The sequence below is a fragment of the Leopardus geoffroyi genome, chromosome A3, assembly GCF_018350155.1.
Source record: "Leopardus geoffroyi isolate Oge1 chromosome A3, O.geoffroyi_Oge1_pat1.0, whole genome shotgun sequence".
Taxonomy (NCBI): domain Eukaryota; kingdom Metazoa; phylum Chordata; class Mammalia; order Carnivora; family Felidae; genus Leopardus; species Leopardus geoffroyi.
Genome location: NC_059336.1, coordinates 132,177,246 through 132,194,733, shown reverse-complemented (window position 1 = coordinate 132,194,733; position 17,488 = coordinate 132,177,246). Strand labels below are relative to the sequence as shown.

Here is a 17,488-nt window from a genome sequence, read left to right as displayed (position 1 = left end):
CGCAGGGCTCGAACTCACAAGTGGTGAGTGTCAGAGCCAAAGTCTGACACTTAACCAACTGAGCCCCCCAGGCTCCCCAGGCTTATTTATTTTTAATTCACTTAATCCCCTATAACAAACCCATGACACAGGTATTATCATCTGTATTCTATAGTTTGGAACTCAGAGAGATTGAGAAACTTGTCTATACTCACTATAATCTTTGAGTTAGGCCAAGGCAGAGATAAGATTCAACTACTTTGTATTTTCCACTATCTTACAGGACCTGTCATAACTCAACTACCATGTAATCTAATCTCTGACCTTCCCCCCGCCCCCACTCCCCCCTCCAAGCGCATTCTACTAGCCGAAGTTACACCACTTTCACAGACTCGAAACAAAACAAACAAAAAGCACATTACCTTCCAAGGCAGCCCACTCCTCAAATCTACTCCAAATTAACTTCTCAATCCCTTCAACTGCACCTCAGATGGCATCATTTCAAGTCCCTGAGCGTTCCATCCCTTGAGTACCCTCTACCAACATGCCTTTTAAGACAGGGCAACAGTGCACAGAGAATGAGTATTCCATTATGGCCCAATCATCTCAAAAGAGAGAACACAACACCTATATCAAAGCAATCCAAACTTCCTTTACTATTTTGGACAGCCACATCACCAACAACTCTTGCTTGGTTTACATTCAAGGAAAACTGTTCTTCAATTTATAATTACTGCTAAGGAATCTATTTCTTGAGTTCTTCACATCTAAGTACAGTTCTTTACTCTGGTTAAATTTCACTTTTATTGGCCAATGGCCTTCCCAACTAATGATTTCTGGATTTTGACTTATCATCTGAAATCATCCTCATACTTCAGTTTTAACTCATTTGCAAAATTATTCACCGCGTCACCACTGCCCCCATACAATAAATGCCTTATTAATAAAGTGGTGAATAGGAGAAGAGAGAACTCTAAAATCTGTCCCTGGGGATCTCTGTCCAAGGTACAATTCATGCCTTCCTCAGTCTCCTTAGGATACAGCTATTAAATTAGCTGTCTATTAAATTATATGTCTATGAAATTATAAAACTGTCTATCCATATGCTTATTCATTGACATTTCTCCATATCCTCTTCAAGCATGACAGACTTTTTCAAATATCTTATAGACATACATCACACCTATTACACTACCCTGATCTACAAGTTCAATAAACCTATCGAAAAAAGAAGGAATGAAAGAGAAGCAAAAGTGACTTGTTCCTAAAGAAATTATGCTAACACACAGTGGTCCGTGTTTTTCTCATGCTCCATCAAAAAAACAGAAGAACAGTACTGAGCAAAAGACAGAATTTGGCCCCATAATTTAATCAAAGAGATTAAGATTAATCTCTCTAAGATAGTGGAAAATATAAAGTAGTTGAATCTTATTTGTAAGGAGAAAAAGTGGAATTTCGTATTCGAGTGACAAAAACAGGAATATTATTACAGTTCCTCATTAATACAAATGACATTTATTACAAACATTTATCTTTCCAGTTGGTACCACTTTCATCTGCGAAGATAAATTTCATATGTACTTTCAGTTATTACAATGTTTCTCATATTATCCAAATAAAATCTGTTAAGGAAAAATAAATGTTACTAATCTGAACATATTAAATAAAAACACAATAGTTCTTGTGGAATATTAACTGCTGGAAAGGTCATGTATGAAACCACACTGGCCTGATTCTAAATCTCAGTGTTTCAGAGTTACAAGAAACGTGGGGTATCAGTTTACAATTACCTCCTTTTACAGGTGAAGACACTGAGGGTTTCGGAGGTGGAATGATTTGACCAAGCTCACAAAACTAATTCCGGCATGGCTGGGCAGAAAAATAACATCGACTCAGGGGCTGTTGGCAATATTTCGCAAAACCCTGTCTTGAAAACTAACATAAAAGAAGAAAACAAATACTTTCTTACCAGCTGCACTTCACCAAAAGCACCTCTCCCGATCACTTTTACAACATCATAGTCTTCTGCCTTCATCTGTAGACCTCTGATTTTTTTCACAATTTTCTCATCTGCGATAAAAAAGATTACATTTATAAACAATACTTTACAATAATCACCATATTTGTAAACAAATTTTCATTTCAAGAAACTGGGATTAGTTTTTAGCTAAATCTGTCAGTTTTCAGAGGTTGCCATTTAAAAAGCTAAGACACATATTAACTTTACATGAAAGAACCAAAATGCTACGGTTTATTAACACATATAAAACAAACAGTACTGACAACCAAAAAGTAAGAATTAAGCTATTCTGTTGCTTGACAAGATGACAGCTGAACAATGAGGATCCACGCGTCCTAGCAGTGCATTCTGAATCACGGCAGAGAGCTGCTATGAAATTACTTGCAAGGCTACCCTTAGTAATAAATTTTCATAGTCTACTTCTTTGGGAAGTAGTAATCACATATTGTAGATATAGTATCTAAAGACAAGATTGTTTAATCACGAAAATAGCCAAGTCTCTAACAATTCCAACTTAAAAAGCTTACTATGATGATATAAAGTGTGTATTAGATTATTTTGAGAATTTATTCTTAGAATTCAACCTCATTTACACCTTCACTCCAATATCAATACTGGCAAATATTAAGTTACTGCATATATGACAATAATTGTTACCGCATTATCTTTCATTACCTAGACCGACATGTCTACATTCATACAAACATAAGGCTCATTAAGTCTCCTAAGTAGTGTAAATCTAAGGCTTAAAATTGTTGGTATTAATTTAAAAGTTCTCTCTGAACTGCCATAAATAACCTGTGCTAAACTTAGTCTGAATAATTTATATAAAATCTTGAACTTTAACATACTGCAACTAGATCTGCAGTTTTTCTTTAAAAATAAAGAATGCTAGCATTTAAATGAATCAACTAGCAAACTAAATAGTTTAAACACTATAATATTAATCAAACATAAATCTCTTATCAAAAGTATAGTTATAGGATCAAATATGAAGGTTACTCACATCTATTTAAGAAATTATCTATATTCTTGTTTTTCCTCAAAGCAGGAAAATCCAAATCAAGGACCAAGGAATTTAAGCCATCCTGTTTAACAAAAAATTAAAAAAAGGAAAAAGAAAGTTGTTACAATTTCCAAATATTAAAAAAAAGTCTTTAAATTTTATATGTTGTTCTTGCTAAATAAATATCAATCTACTTTGATATGAAATTGTCCAATGGTTCCATATCCAACAGTTTTAACTCATTTCCTAACTTCTGCCAGAGAATATTATGAATGATTGTATCATGTTTTCCTTTGTTATTTTAGCCAGTAGAAAAATATCAGTTTAAAATATGCACCCACTATTATTTCTGCTAGTCAGATGTCTTCCTTTCTCTCTTTAAATGCCCAGTAAAATTTCACCACGCTTTTTTGACTTTAAGAAATGCACACAGGGGCGCCTGGGTGGCTTAGTAGGTTGAGCATCTGACACTTGATTTTGGCTCAGGTCATGATCCCAGGGTTGTGGGATCGAGCCTCATGTTGGGCTCTGCGCTGAGCATAGAACTGTTAAAATTTTTCTCTCTCTCTCCCTCCCTCCGTTCTCCCTCTTTCCCTCTCTCCCCCTCTCTGCCTCTGTTCCCCATTCACTCTCTCTCTCTCTCTCTCTCTCTCTAAAATAAGAAAAAGAGAAATACACACAGACTAAAGAAATTAAGAAAATAATCCCATTTACAACTGCATCAAAAAGAATAAAATACCTAGGAATCAATTTAACCAAGGAGGTGAAAGACCTGCACACTGGAAACTGTAAGACATTCATGAAAGAAACTGAAGAAGATACAAATAAATGGAAAGATATTCCCTACTTATGGATTAGAAGAGTTAATATTGTTAAAATGTCCATACTACCCAAGCAATCTGCAGATCCAATGCAAGACCCATCAAAATTCCAATGGCATACTTCACAGAACTGTAACAAATAACTGTAAACTTTGTATGGAACCACAAAAGGTAACAAATAGTCAAAGCAATTTTAAGAAGAACAAAGCTGGAGGGATCATCCTCCCAGATTTCAAACTATACCACAAAGCTATAATAATCAAAACAGTATGGTATTGGTACAAAAACAGACACACAGATCAATAAAAAGGAAAGTCCAGAAATAAACCAATACATATATGGACAATTAATCTTTGACAAAGGAGGAAGAACATATGATGGAGATAGGACAGGCTCTTCAATAAATGGTGTTGGGAAAACTGGATGGCAACATGCAAAAGAATGAAACTAGACCACTGTCTTATACCGCACACAGAAATTACCTTGAAATGCATTAAAAACTTGAACGTAAGACCTGAAACCATAAAATTCCTAGAAGAAAACATAGGCAGTAAGCCTTTTAACATGGTTTCAGTGACATCTTTATATGTATCTGACTCCAAAGGCAAGGGAAAGAGAAACAAAAATAAAGGAGACTACATCAAACCAAAAAGCTTCTGCACAGAGAAGAAAACGTACTGAATGGGAGAAGATATCTGCAGACCACATATCTAATATGGGGTTAATATTCAAAATATATAAAGAAATCATACAACTCAACAACAACAAAAACCCAAAAATTTGATTTAAGAAATGGGCAGAAGATCTGAAGAGACATTTCTCCAAAGACAGATAGTACATGAAAAGAGTTCAACATCACTAATAATTAAGGAAATACAAATCAAAACCACAATGAGATTTCACCTAATACATACTAGAATTACCAAAGAAAAGAAGTAACAAATGTTGGAGATGTGGAGAAAAGGGAACCGTCGCACACTGTTGATGAGATTGTAAAGTGATGCAGCCACTATGGAAAACAGTATGGAGATTCCTCAAAAAACTAAGAATAGAACTACAATATGAGACAGATATTCCACCTCTGAGTATTGATCTGAAGAATATGACAATACCAATTTGAAAAAATATGTACAACCCTAAGCTAACTGCAGCATTATTTGCAATAGCCAAGATATGGAAACAACCTAAGTGTTTATCAACAGATGAATGGATAAAGAAGATAGTGTATATACAATGGAATACTACTCAGTTATAAAAATGAATGAAATTTTGCCATCTGCAATAACATGGATGGACTTTGAGGATATTGTGCTAAGTGAAATAAGTCAGAAAGAGAAATACCCTATCATTTCACTCATATGTGGAATCTAAAAAAACCCAAATGAACAAAATAAAACAAACGCAGACCAGTAGTTACCAGAAGGGAAGGGGGTGAGGGGTGGGGGGTAAACGAAATGGGTAAAGGGGGTCAATTGTATGGTGATGAATGATAACAAGACCCATGGTGGTGATCACTTTGTAGCGTATACAAGATGTCAATTATAAAGCTGTACACCCGAAACTTATACCATAAAACAAAGAGAGAGAGAGAGAGAGAGAGAGAAAGAAAGAAAGAAAGAAAGAAAGAAAGAAAGAAAGAAATACAACCCGACTAAGGAAGTTCCCATTCACTTAACAAGCATTGATTTTTTTTTTTTTTTTTTTTTTTTTTTGGCCTAATGCATGCAAAGAACAGAACAGAAAAATCCAAAAATAAATATGACACTAACTATCCTTACACTCAGGGAACTCAGTCTCAAAAGTAAATTTCCCCTAAAAACATAAATACAGGAAAACACAATGTTCAGATTTCTTTTCAAGTTTTCTATATTTTCTCTACTTTTTACAAGCATACATTAAATTTATAGTCAAAATAAGAAAAAGTACATACATATAACTTGATGAGGGTTAAGAAAAACTAATAAGAAACAAAGTCTTTAATTACTCAAAGGATATGTCTATGAAGGTAACAATATTTCTAAAACACTATTGCATATACTGTCTCATCCCCAAGTAATTCTGAAGAGGGCATGAAGAAGTACTCTTCATTTTAAAATATAAACTAAGGCTTAGATAGTAAGTGACTTTGATTTGTCCAAGTTCATGCCATTAGGAAATGACATAGCAAATACTACCTAAAACTTAAAGGTCCAATATACTTAACTCATCCCTAGTCTCAATGGCCAGACTAACACCAAGAGGAGCTTGGAAGAGTAAAGAAGGAGCTTAAAGAACTGAAGGATTGCTAAAAAATAAAACAGCAATTAAAAAGCCTTTTAGGAATGTGAGTACGGTGGAAAATGGGAAAATTAGAAAGGCAGCTTGAGTTTTTAATTTACTAATTACAGAGAAACTGCACATCCTATGTTTATTTACCATTCAGTTATACTTCATATTTTTAATTTTCATTCTTCAAATATTTTGTTCACATTTTATGAAAATATTATTTAATAACAGAAAGGGCACAGGTATTAAGAGTAAACTACAAAATTTTTTTTATCAAAATTAAAATTCTTTATAACCCACTGATATCATCAATGCAGACACATAACACAATCTTAATTCTCCTGAACTGAAAAAAAATACATTAAAAATAATAAATATTCAACTTCCAGTGAAGCTGAGATTATTCAAGTCACACTTTGAGATCCCACACATATATACACCCACAATTTCCCTCTCCAGGACAGATGAACTGCTTCAAGGATTCCAGCATTTTAGCATAGTTGGCTATTTTTAACTACCAAATTATTGCTATATCTTTTGGGCATAATTTTGCTATTGTTAAACAGCAATAAATTTACTGGTTTAAAATGTAAAATCTGAATCACTTATTTTTTTAGGTATACCCATAATTAATGGCTTTAAATCAAAGAAAGGTGCATTTATTTGGAAAGCCTTCTTCTGTACCTCCATAACCTACCTCTACAAGAATTAAAAATTTTAATTGACAAGGCAAAAGCTTCTATTACAAGAAGAAATTTCTTCTTCTGGTTCAGAGACTTTTCAAACAAATGGAATATGAACACTTTATACAGATATGATAAAAGTAACTGCATTAAAATCTCCATCTACACATTGGGGTGCCTGGGTGGCTCAGTCAGTTGGGCGGCCGCCTTCAGCTCAGGTCATGATCTCACGGTCTGTGGGTTATAGCGTCAGGCTCCGTGCTGGCAGCTCAGAGCCCAGAGCCTGCTTCCGATTCTGTCTCCCTCTCTCTCTCTCTGCCCCTCCCCCTGCTGTCTGTCTGTGTGTCTGTCTCTCTCAAATAATAAACATTAAAGAAAAAAATTAAAGTCTCCATCTACACATAACGATGAAAAAAGAAATCCTTTGGGAAAAACAAAAAAAGCTACAGCTTGACATTAATAAAAGGATTGAATCCCTGCTTATCCCACATCCTCCCTACAAGTTATCACAAGAAGATGGGATCATGTAAAGATTAAATAGTCAAGAAGAAAATCTGGAAATAACTTATAAATGTTTCCCATAATATATCCTACCAGGGTAGAGTTAGAAAGCTTTTTCAGCAGTTGTTCAACTCATCAGTAATACCATTTTGGTTTTCTTAAGCCATTTTTAAAGATCAAATAACACCTCACCTGTGCATTGTTTTTTTTTATATAGCATTTATTTTTGAATAATACTAGAATACTTTAATCTGCTAATAATTTATATCTGAAGAAAATGTATGGGGTAATATATATTTTAAAATGTACATTTACACTTGAGGTTTTATAGTTATAAATTTTCACATCTGAAATGTATTCTATTTAGTATCACTTTTAAGAAACAAATTATGAATTTTTTTAAGACACCAGTATTTTCAGTATATGAAATTAATACTGAGATCCAATGGCTAGGTTAGCTCAGGACTTAAAAACCTGTGTCTATGATCGTCCTTGTTATGTACTTTCATATAAAGCCCAGGCAGTGAGATTTTTTTTTCAGTGTCTGTGATTTCAACAGATTCCCTTTGTAGAAAGTGATACTAAGCTGAGATTAAAAAAAAAAAAAAGTTTTTTTAAAGAATAAAACTGAAAGAAAAGCCTACTACCAAAACTCCAAAGCAATGAACAAAATTAACACTACTTGTCCCTTTCATCACTTCCAAGTGCATATAAATGACAGGACCACATTTAAAAGAACATTCAAAAACAAAACCAAACAAACAAAAAAGAAAAACCACCTACCACTGCCAAAAAATATTCAAGGGCCAAAGAGAAAAATGCCAAATAATGAATAGGAACTAAAGGCACAAATATATAGAAGATTTAAGGGCAGGGAGCAGTAAAACCAATGGCGGAAAATTAAAAGGGCCTTGATGTGGTAAAGAGCCAAAACCAGACTGATTACTGGGAAAACAGTAGCTAGAACGAAAATCTCAGCCCCAAAAGAAATTGAAAGAAGTCTTACTGCCCAAGTTCTATACAAAACTGCACAACTAGGTAAGTCAGATACAGCTTTCAATCAAGTCCTGAGCTAACCTCCGAAAACCTGCCCAGTTACTAAATCCTCCACATCTCTAATATTACTGGCTGAGAAAACATGAATCTCCTCCAATACTGGACTGTGGTTATCTACATGTGAAAAGTTAACATCAGAGGCAGAGGAAGGCAGAGAACAGTGCATTATACTACTGCCTTCCTGAACAAATAGGTACAAGCCAACACCCAATTTTTCCCATTATAATGATCATGGTGGAAAATATATATGTAATGGCTTATTTTCCTAACTTTTCCTGAATGCAGAGCCTTTAAAATTTCAAATGCCAAGAAAGAATGAAGTGCTGGACTTGATTTCACTTTCACTATAAACTGCCCCTAAATATCTGTTTTAAAATATCCAAATAAATGGGGCGCCTGGGTGGCTGAGTTGCTTAAGTGTCTTTCAGCTAAGGTCACTTTCAGCCCAGGGTTTGTGAGTTCAAGCCCTTCATTGGGCTCTCTGCTGTCACCGAGCCTGCCTCAGATTCTCTGTGCCCCTCTCCTGCTTGTGCTCTCTTTCTCTCTCAAAATAAACTTTAAAATAAAATAAAGTAAAATAAAATATCCAAATAAAATGCACTCCTCCCCTCTACTCCCCCAAAAGGAACAAGTTTGGAAAGACTTCACCAACTGGGAATGCCTGAAGTGATAAGCAAAATGACAGAGACACTATGCTAGGAATTTCAATTGTTAAATGCAGCCCAAAATATCCTTTAACTGAAAATTGTATAAAATTATGAGTTGTCAGCATATGGATAGTATTTTTTAACTGGGTAAGATCACTAAAGGAGTATAGACAAATAAAAAAGGACCAAGGGACTGAGTCCTGGGATATACCAACATTAAGAGAATGAGAAGAGGGGACTAAGAAGGAACCAATAAAGGAAGAAGAAAATCTACACTTGTGTTATCTTAGTAGCAAGAATGAGAGAGTGATACATACATAGTCAATGTGACTTGTTTCAAATATAGTTATTTAAGGCTGTGAATTTAGCAATGTGGAGGTCATCAGTTACTTTCATAAGAGCTATTTAAACTATAAATTTGTTATTTTCAAATCACCATTCATTACCTTCTTACTACTTCTGTTTTACTATGATTGCTGTACTCGCATTTAAAAAACAAAACAAAAACCTTCTTGAAGACATTATTTTGGGTTCACACTCACAGACCTTAAATAATACCTAGCATTCCAACTTGACCATAGTCAATATAGTATTTATTACTAACAAAAGGAAGTTTTCTACACTTGTTTGTGCCATGTACTGTGCAACGCATTTTTACATGCAGTCAACATTTTAATCCTGATAACAAAATATAAGCTAGGTTACTACAGTTATACCCACATCAGTAGGCACAGAAACTAAAGTTATAAGGCAGTTTAAAACATCTGCCCAAGCCAACAGTTTACAAGTGACAGTATTAGAATTTTATGATACATTTATATTTTAAACATTACTGAACTTAATTAAAGTTATTCCTCTAATAGAACACTGAACAACATCCAGGTTTTAAAGTTAAGAGCACAAATGAATAGGAAACATATTTTCTGTGTATCTGCTATACAGATAAGTCACCAGGAAATGTTATTTAAATGAATTCTTCATACATTTCCTCCTTCTGTTACTGCAACTCCAACTACAAATACAAAACTAAAAACTGTGGGACCAAAGAAATCCAACTTAGCAAATAAAATATAAATTTTTAAGCCACCCATAAGCACGTGGAGAAACTTCCGAAACTTAAGTATACTCCATACTATTTTTACACTATACCCTCTATCTCACCTAGAAAAATCTAAGTCATATTAATAGATCTGCTATCATTTATCAACACCAGATGAGTAAAATCCTTAATGCTTATTTTACAATATTTAGTCTAAGATCTGTCAAAGTAAATTAAATAAACTAAATGTATCCTGTCACCTAACAAAAAAGAATCTTTAAAGAAAAAAAGTCATTGAGGAAAGTAAGAAATAAGAGTATTGGGTGAAAGTGTCTCGCACACATTTTGCATCCTATAAATTAACTTCACTATATAAACTTGAGTAGCTAACTTAATGAAGCATAAGAGAAATTTTCCTATTTGCTTATATATATTTTCAACTACCTATAGTTACAATAAAATGAGTTCTTAAAACTCCCTACTGCCTTAAAACAATATATATGGTACATTAATGAAGTAATACATTTCTAACAGTAACATTCATATTTAGAACACTTAAAGATGAGTAATTATGGGGTGCCTGGGTGGCTCATTTGGTTAAGTGACAGACTTCGGCTCAGGTCCTGCTCTCACGGTTTGTGAGTCCGAGCCCTGTGATGGGCTCTGTGCTGACAGCTCAGAGCTTGGAGCCTGCTTCAGATTCTATGTCTCCCTTTCTCTCTGTCCCTCACCTGCTCGTGCCCTCTCTGTGTATCTCAAAAATAAACGTTAAAAAAAAAAAAAAAAAAAAAGAGTAATTATATCAAAACGTATTTAAAATCTGAACTCTGAATTGTAGGGGGGAAGGAGAACCTCCTTGAACAAAGAATACAATTTCCACTGATACTAAGCCTTTTTTTTTTTTTTTTTTTTTTTTTTTTTTTTTAATTTAAGAAAGAGAGAAAGCACGTGAGCCATGGGGAGAGGGGTAGAAGGAGAGAGAATCCTAAGCAGGCCCCAGGCTCAGCATAGAGCCCAATGCTGAGCTTGGTCCCACAATCTTTTGGGACCTTGTGGGCCCTTTTTACCCTCACACACCAATGTGGCTCAGCACAGCATTCTTCCAGTTCCTGACTTTATTTACAATTTTGAGGTTTATATTTTGTTCATCATTTTTTTTTTTTACATTTTTTAAATACTGTGATAAAATATTATTTATCTTGATTAATGTCGGTTTGGGGCACCCGCTTCAGTTTTGTGCCTACGGCAAAGTGCCTCACAGGCCTAAGCTTGGCCCCAGCCCTGGTGCTAAGAGACTGAAATCTCTGAGACACTCATGAACAATTTCATATTTTAATTTTTTAAAACTGTGCAAAGAATCATAAGTTGATTTGATCAATGCTTTAGAAAAAGAATTAACCGGGGTGCCTGGGTGGCGCAGTCGGTTGAGCGGCCAACTTCAGCCAGGTCACGATCTCGCGGTCCGTGAGTTCGAGCCCCGCGTCAGGCTCTGGGCTGATGGCTCAGAGCCTGGAGCCTGTTTCCGATTCTGTGTCTCCCTCTCTCTCTGCCCCTCCCCCGTTCATGCTCTGTCTCTGTCTGTCCCAAAAATAAATAAACGTTGAAAAAAAAATTAAAAAAAAAAAAAAGAAAGAAAAAGAATGAACCGAAATATTAAGTGCAGAGTTAATGGTGAGTATGCCCGTGTTAATAAAGCAGCTACTGTATACAGACAGCTTGCGTACCAGACACGGTGGCAAACACTTTCTATAACATCACTTCATGTAATTCACTGAATTTTCCAAGTAGACTGTAGAAGTAGGTGTTATTAACATCATTTTTTTTTTAATTGAAGAAATTAAACTTAGAGAACTTCTCAGAATCGCACAGTTAGAAAATAGCAGGGTTGGGATTGGGTTCAATGCTCCTTCAAGTAATTACTAGTTTGTTTGTTTTTTAAGTTTATTTATTTTGAGAGAGAAAGAGAAAAAGTGGGATCTGAGGAAGGACAGAGAAAGAGAAGAGAGAGAATCTCAGGCAGGCTCTGTGTTGTCAGCAAGGAGCCCAACATGGGGCTCGATCTCACAAACTATGAGATCATGACCTGAGCCCAAGTCAAGAGTAGGCCGCTGAACCAACTGAGCTACCCAGGAGCCCCAGTAATTATTAGTATTTTTAGTATTTTAACTAAGTTCTCAATTTTTTCTTCTAAAAATATTAAATCAATAGGAAGATATGAATCAAAGTACTATGCATAACGTAGTATATTGTTCAGAAACACATGAATAAAATTAAGATCAAATTGTACTTGTATTACTGTACTTTGGTTTATAAATCAAAATTGTATATCTTTTCTTCTAAAAATAAAGTTTTCCTCCTCAAGGAATATATAGTATTTTACTACTCCCTATAGAATAAAACAGAAAATCAGTTACTTTCCTCCTCATTATAAAATATCAGAAAAGTTGTGGCGCCTGGGTGGCTCAGTTGGTTAAGTGGCTGTCTGTGGCTCAGGACATGATCTCGGGGTTCGTGAGTTTGAGCCCCATGTCCAGCTCTGTGCTGACAGCTCGGAGCCTGGGGCCTGCTTCGGATTCTGTGTCTCCCTCTCTCTCTGCACCTCCCCCATTCATGCTCTGTCTCTCTCAAAAATTAATAAACATTAAAAAAATATTTTTTTGAATTATCATGATAGTTAATACATCATCTGATTGAATCCTATTCCTAATTTAACACTGGTATTCAGTTGAAAAACTACTAGCAGATAAAATTAAAGTTGTTATTCTAATACTGATTGTAGATAAATCAAACTTAAAAAATATTTTGCATATCTGTTACTCACAAAATTAAGTACTATACATAGACTTTGGGACATGCCCCACTAAAAAAACTCCGCCCATTCAAGGTAACAAATATATACAAAGAAAATAATTAGTATTATTAAGAATAGAAATGTTGGAGATGATAATGGCCAATAACACAAAGCAATGTTTATTATATCTTTGTGGATGTATGCACAGAGAAAGCGAGAGAGTCAAGCCACTCTAACAATAGAGCTATGCCAGCAGTTTTCAAATTTTGAAGGTAAAGTTTTGTTTACTAGTGCCTTCTTTACTAGAAGGTAAAACAACTTGAGTCACATTTTCACTCAAAGACTAAGAATAATCCTCCAAATCTCTGTTTCCAGTCAATTGTTTAGTTAATTATACAAACAGAACCATCTCCTTCATTTTATAACTAGAAGTCTGCCCATATGATTTCCACCCACCAAGAACCTAAATATAGATCATTTCCACAAGTTGTGAAATTAAAATTTAAGCTTCATCTCCAAACAGACCTTATCCATTTGATCCATCAATCACTCAATAAATGTTAGTTATTTTTATTTCCAGAATTTTCAATACCACCCAAATAGATATTTTGCATTTAGAGATTACATTCAAGAGATGTAGGGGCATAAAGTGCTTTATATTTGGCTTTTTCATCTAAGCCTATCAGCACATCTTTGATACTAACAGATGGAACCAAAAACAGTTCCATTACTGGGGCGCCTGGGCGGCTCAGTTGGTTAAGCATCCAGCTTCGGCTCAGGTCCTGATCTCATGGTTCATGAGTTTGAGCCCCGTGTTGGGCTCTGTGCTGACAGCTCAGAGCCTACAGACTGCTTCAGATTCTGTCTCCCTCTCTCTCCGCCCCTCCCCCACTCATGCTCTGTCTCTCTCTGCCTCTCAAAAATAAATTTAAAAAACATTAAAAAAAAAGTTACATTACTAACTTAATGTGTTCCATAAAGAAAACTATTTTACTTCTTTAAATTTCATTTTCACCATCAGTATAATACAACATCTAAATCACAGGGCTAGTCTGACAACTAATCATGTATTGTTTATAAAGCCAAGTGAAACAAAGGTTAAATCTGAAAATGACTAGTCACTATACCTATTTTTTGTTATGAATGTACTTACATTGTAATCCACTTAACAAACTCTTTTTATTCCCAAGTAGTTTTCAATCTTCAACTTTATACAGCTTGAAATTTTATTTCAGCCAATTAAAATCTAGGAATGATGACCTACAACACATAAGTGTTAGGAGCAACATTTTGATAGCAAGAAATTCAAAGCAACCTAAAAATTTGGTAAAGAAATACTAAGATTTTATTAAGGCTTGTTAGAGCTATATTAAGCAACCATTAAAAATGATGGTTATAAAGATTATGTAGGGGCGCCTGGGTGGCGCAGTCGGTTAAGCGTCCGACTTCAGCCAGGTCACGATCTCGCGGTCCGTGAGTTCGAGCCCCACGTCGGGCTCTGGGCTGATGGCTCAGAGCCTGGAGCCTGTTTCCGATTCTGTGTCTCCCTCTCTCTCTGCCCCTCCCCCGTTCATGCTCTGTCTCTCTCTATCCCAAAAATAAATAAACGTTGAAAAAAAAAAAAAAAAAGATTATGTAAAAACTAATATAAAATATTAATGCTAAAAGAAAGCACAGAATATATTGAATGTATGATCATTCTACTTAAGGGAGTACGCATATGAAAAACTTTGAATGGAAATGCAACAAAGTAAATATAGAAATGTGATATGATCATGGAGTTATGTGGTTTTGTTCTTTTCTTCCCCTAAATTCTAACTTTTTTTTTGAGGTACATTTTGTAACTGATAATATAGTATAAAATCTAAGTGTTCACTAAGTGTTCAAGATATAAAGTACTAAAGAACACACTTTAACAAATTTAGATTTCAAAAAAGTTACTCATTTATTTATTACCTCTAGCTTTCCTTATTTCTACTGAAACATGTCTTATTTTAAATTCTAAAACTTTTCACTGTTCTGCCTCCTACAAATCATATGTTCTTTTTCTCCCTGAGAGCTCTCTGGAATTCAAATAAATGTTGCTTCTACCCAAAGCTTGAACAGGAATTTTTATAGTGGTTAACAGATTAATTTGGGAAGACTAGACTTTCCATCCAAAAAGCAAGGTGGGTTGCTCCATCAACTTAAATTCTCTATTTCCTACAATAAAGTATTATTTACATATATTCTATATATTTCTTGTCCAGTCTCCTCCTAAGTATTTTACATTTTTGTGGTTATTATCACATTTAACTAGGTTGGGCATGTGAAGGACACCGAGCTCCTTTGAGAAAAAAATTTAAATTTTTTTTTAATGTTTATTCATTTTTGAGAGACAGAACGTGAGCAGGGATGGGGCGGAGAGAGTGGGAGACACAAAATCCGAAGCAGGCTCCAGGCTCTGAGCTGTCAGCACAGAGCTCCATGCAGGGCTCAAACCCATGAATTACGAGATCTTGACCTGAGCCGAAGTCAGACGCTTAACCAACTGAGCCACCCAGGCACCCCTGAGAACAAAATTTTAAACATTCCCAAATGAAACATATTTGATATACCCCATTTCTTACTAATTAATGTTCAAATACATATTAGGTAATTAAAAACAAATGTGATTTCCTTAAAATTCTGTGTAAAACTTGTACAGAAAAGTAGTATAAACTTCATGAAAAACATGAATGAGGGGTGTGGGGCCGGTGAACTTTATACTCCAGAACCCCCCTCATCCTGACTCAGGTGCTAATTATTACATCATAAGATAAAAATGAGTAAGTAATTCCTCTTCAAGTTTGCTAAATTTCAACCAAGGTTTTCTATTACAAAGACGTCCTCCACTTTTAAATTCTTACTTGTGTTTGAAATGCTGGCAGGGAAGGGGTAACGTGAAGTCATATAACCTTATACTCTGTATCACATTTCCCAGGTGAAGAAAAATACGTTTCTTATAACTCTTAAACTTAGATGAGAAGTGGACAACTGAACTGCTGGGTGAATGAGATGGAATGAAAGGAATTTCAAACACAACACTATCCTTGCCTATTACTAGAATTTGGTATGTCACTAGCTCCTAGTAGTATTTTTTTAAACTATAGACATTTAAATCTCTCATTTATTTTATTATTTTTTTAATGTTTATTTTTGAGAGAGAGAGAGAGAGACAGAGCCCTAGCGGGTGAGGGCCAGAGAGAGAGGGAGGCACAGACTCTGAAGCAGGCTCCAGGCTCTGAGCTGTCAGCACAGAGCCCAACGTGGGGCTCGAACTCATGAACCATGAGATCATGGCCTGAGCCAAAGTCGGACGCTTAACCACCTAAGTCACCCAGGCACCCCTAAACCTTTCATTTTATATCCCACATAAAAGCAATCATTGGAAATATTCCAATCACATCATTATTCTGACACATATAATATCCTCAGTTTTCCAGTCAAATATTAATCACATCTAAATAAACTTCTGAAGGCATAACCAAGTTTACACACCAAGCTCTCATGAAAATCAGAGGGCAAAAATATATACCCACAAATCACATCAGGACATCAATGTACACTGAGCACCAACTCTGTGCCGAGGGAAGTCACTTTCTTTCTCATTTAATTCTCATAAAAACCCCCACTGTGAAAAGGAATGTAGATAATGGAGAAAAGCTTTTGGACAGAGCCATTTAGCTACATAACAGAGGCAGAAGTTCTAACCAGAAGCAGCTATTTCTACTCCCCATACAACTACTACTAGAAAAGAGCAAAATAAAAAGTGTTTGTAAAGTATACACCCTTTTCCTTCTAATTATATATGTAACTCTGGAGACTCAGTGGTCCCATACTTTTACTGAAAAAGTAAAATATTCTTCTCAACAGGGGCGCCTGAGTGGCTCAGTCTGTTAAGTGTCCAACTTCGGCTCAGGCCATGATCTCACGGTCCTCGAGTTCGAGCCCCAGGCTCGTGCAGACAGCTCAGAGCCCGGAGCCTGCTTCGGATTCTGTGTCTCCCTCTCTCTCTCTGCCCCTCCCCCACTCGCACTCCGTCTCTGTCTCTCAAAAATGAATAAATGTTAAAAAAAAATTTTTCTTTTTTTAATTTTTCTCAACAGAAACTACAGAAGCAAGGTATATTTCATCCTCACCTAGGAAGCAATGTTTCTTCTCCACATCTGAGGAGACTTTTTAAGTAACACTGCAACAACTAGAAAAAAAATTTTAACCTTTTAAATTAAGTATCTGTCCCATCTCCCTCTCCCTTCCTCCCTCCTTCTCTCTCTCTCTCTCTCTCTCTCTCTCTCATCGACTGTATCTACACGCACTCCCCCATAAATAAAAGAAAAGACGAGCAAGTCTTAAGGGAATCTAATATACTATTTTTTGGTCTGTTTTACATTTTGGTAGTACATACATTACTATTTGGCAGACAAAAGGTCGCATTGCTAAAACAATCTGAAAACCATACAGGCAAATCTAGAGTTTACAAAGGCTGATTATCAACTATCATTTCATTCATCACTCCTCTATATTTTGCTCAATTTCTGGCAATAACAACACCCCAAATACAAGTAAGAATTTCTTGTCAATTCAGATACACATTAGTAACCCTGATTTAAAAAAAAATACCTAAAAACACTGAACCCAAATCATCCTTAACTTGAACTC

The 17,488-nt window shown here is 35.4% G+C and overlaps 1 protein-coding gene across 6 annotated transcripts in view; it reads right to left on the bottom strand.

The window, feature by feature from the left end:
* ROCK2 (Rho associated coiled-coil containing protein kinase 2) overlaps positions 1–17,488 on the bottom strand; it is a 139,522-nt gene that overhangs the window by 78,232 nt on the left and 43,802 nt on the right. For all 6 annotated transcript variants that reach the window (XM_045447707.1, XM_045447706.1, XM_045447709.1 and 3 more), the window contains exons 2-3: positions 3,006–3,087; positions 1,949–2,049 (exon numbers count right to left, since the gene is read on the bottom strand). In XM_045447707.1, coding sequence (XP_045303663.1) covers positions 1,949–2,049; positions 3,006–3,087 — 183 coding nt within the window. The remainder of the gene's footprint in view (positions 1–1,948; positions 2,050–3,005; positions 3,088–17,488) is intronic.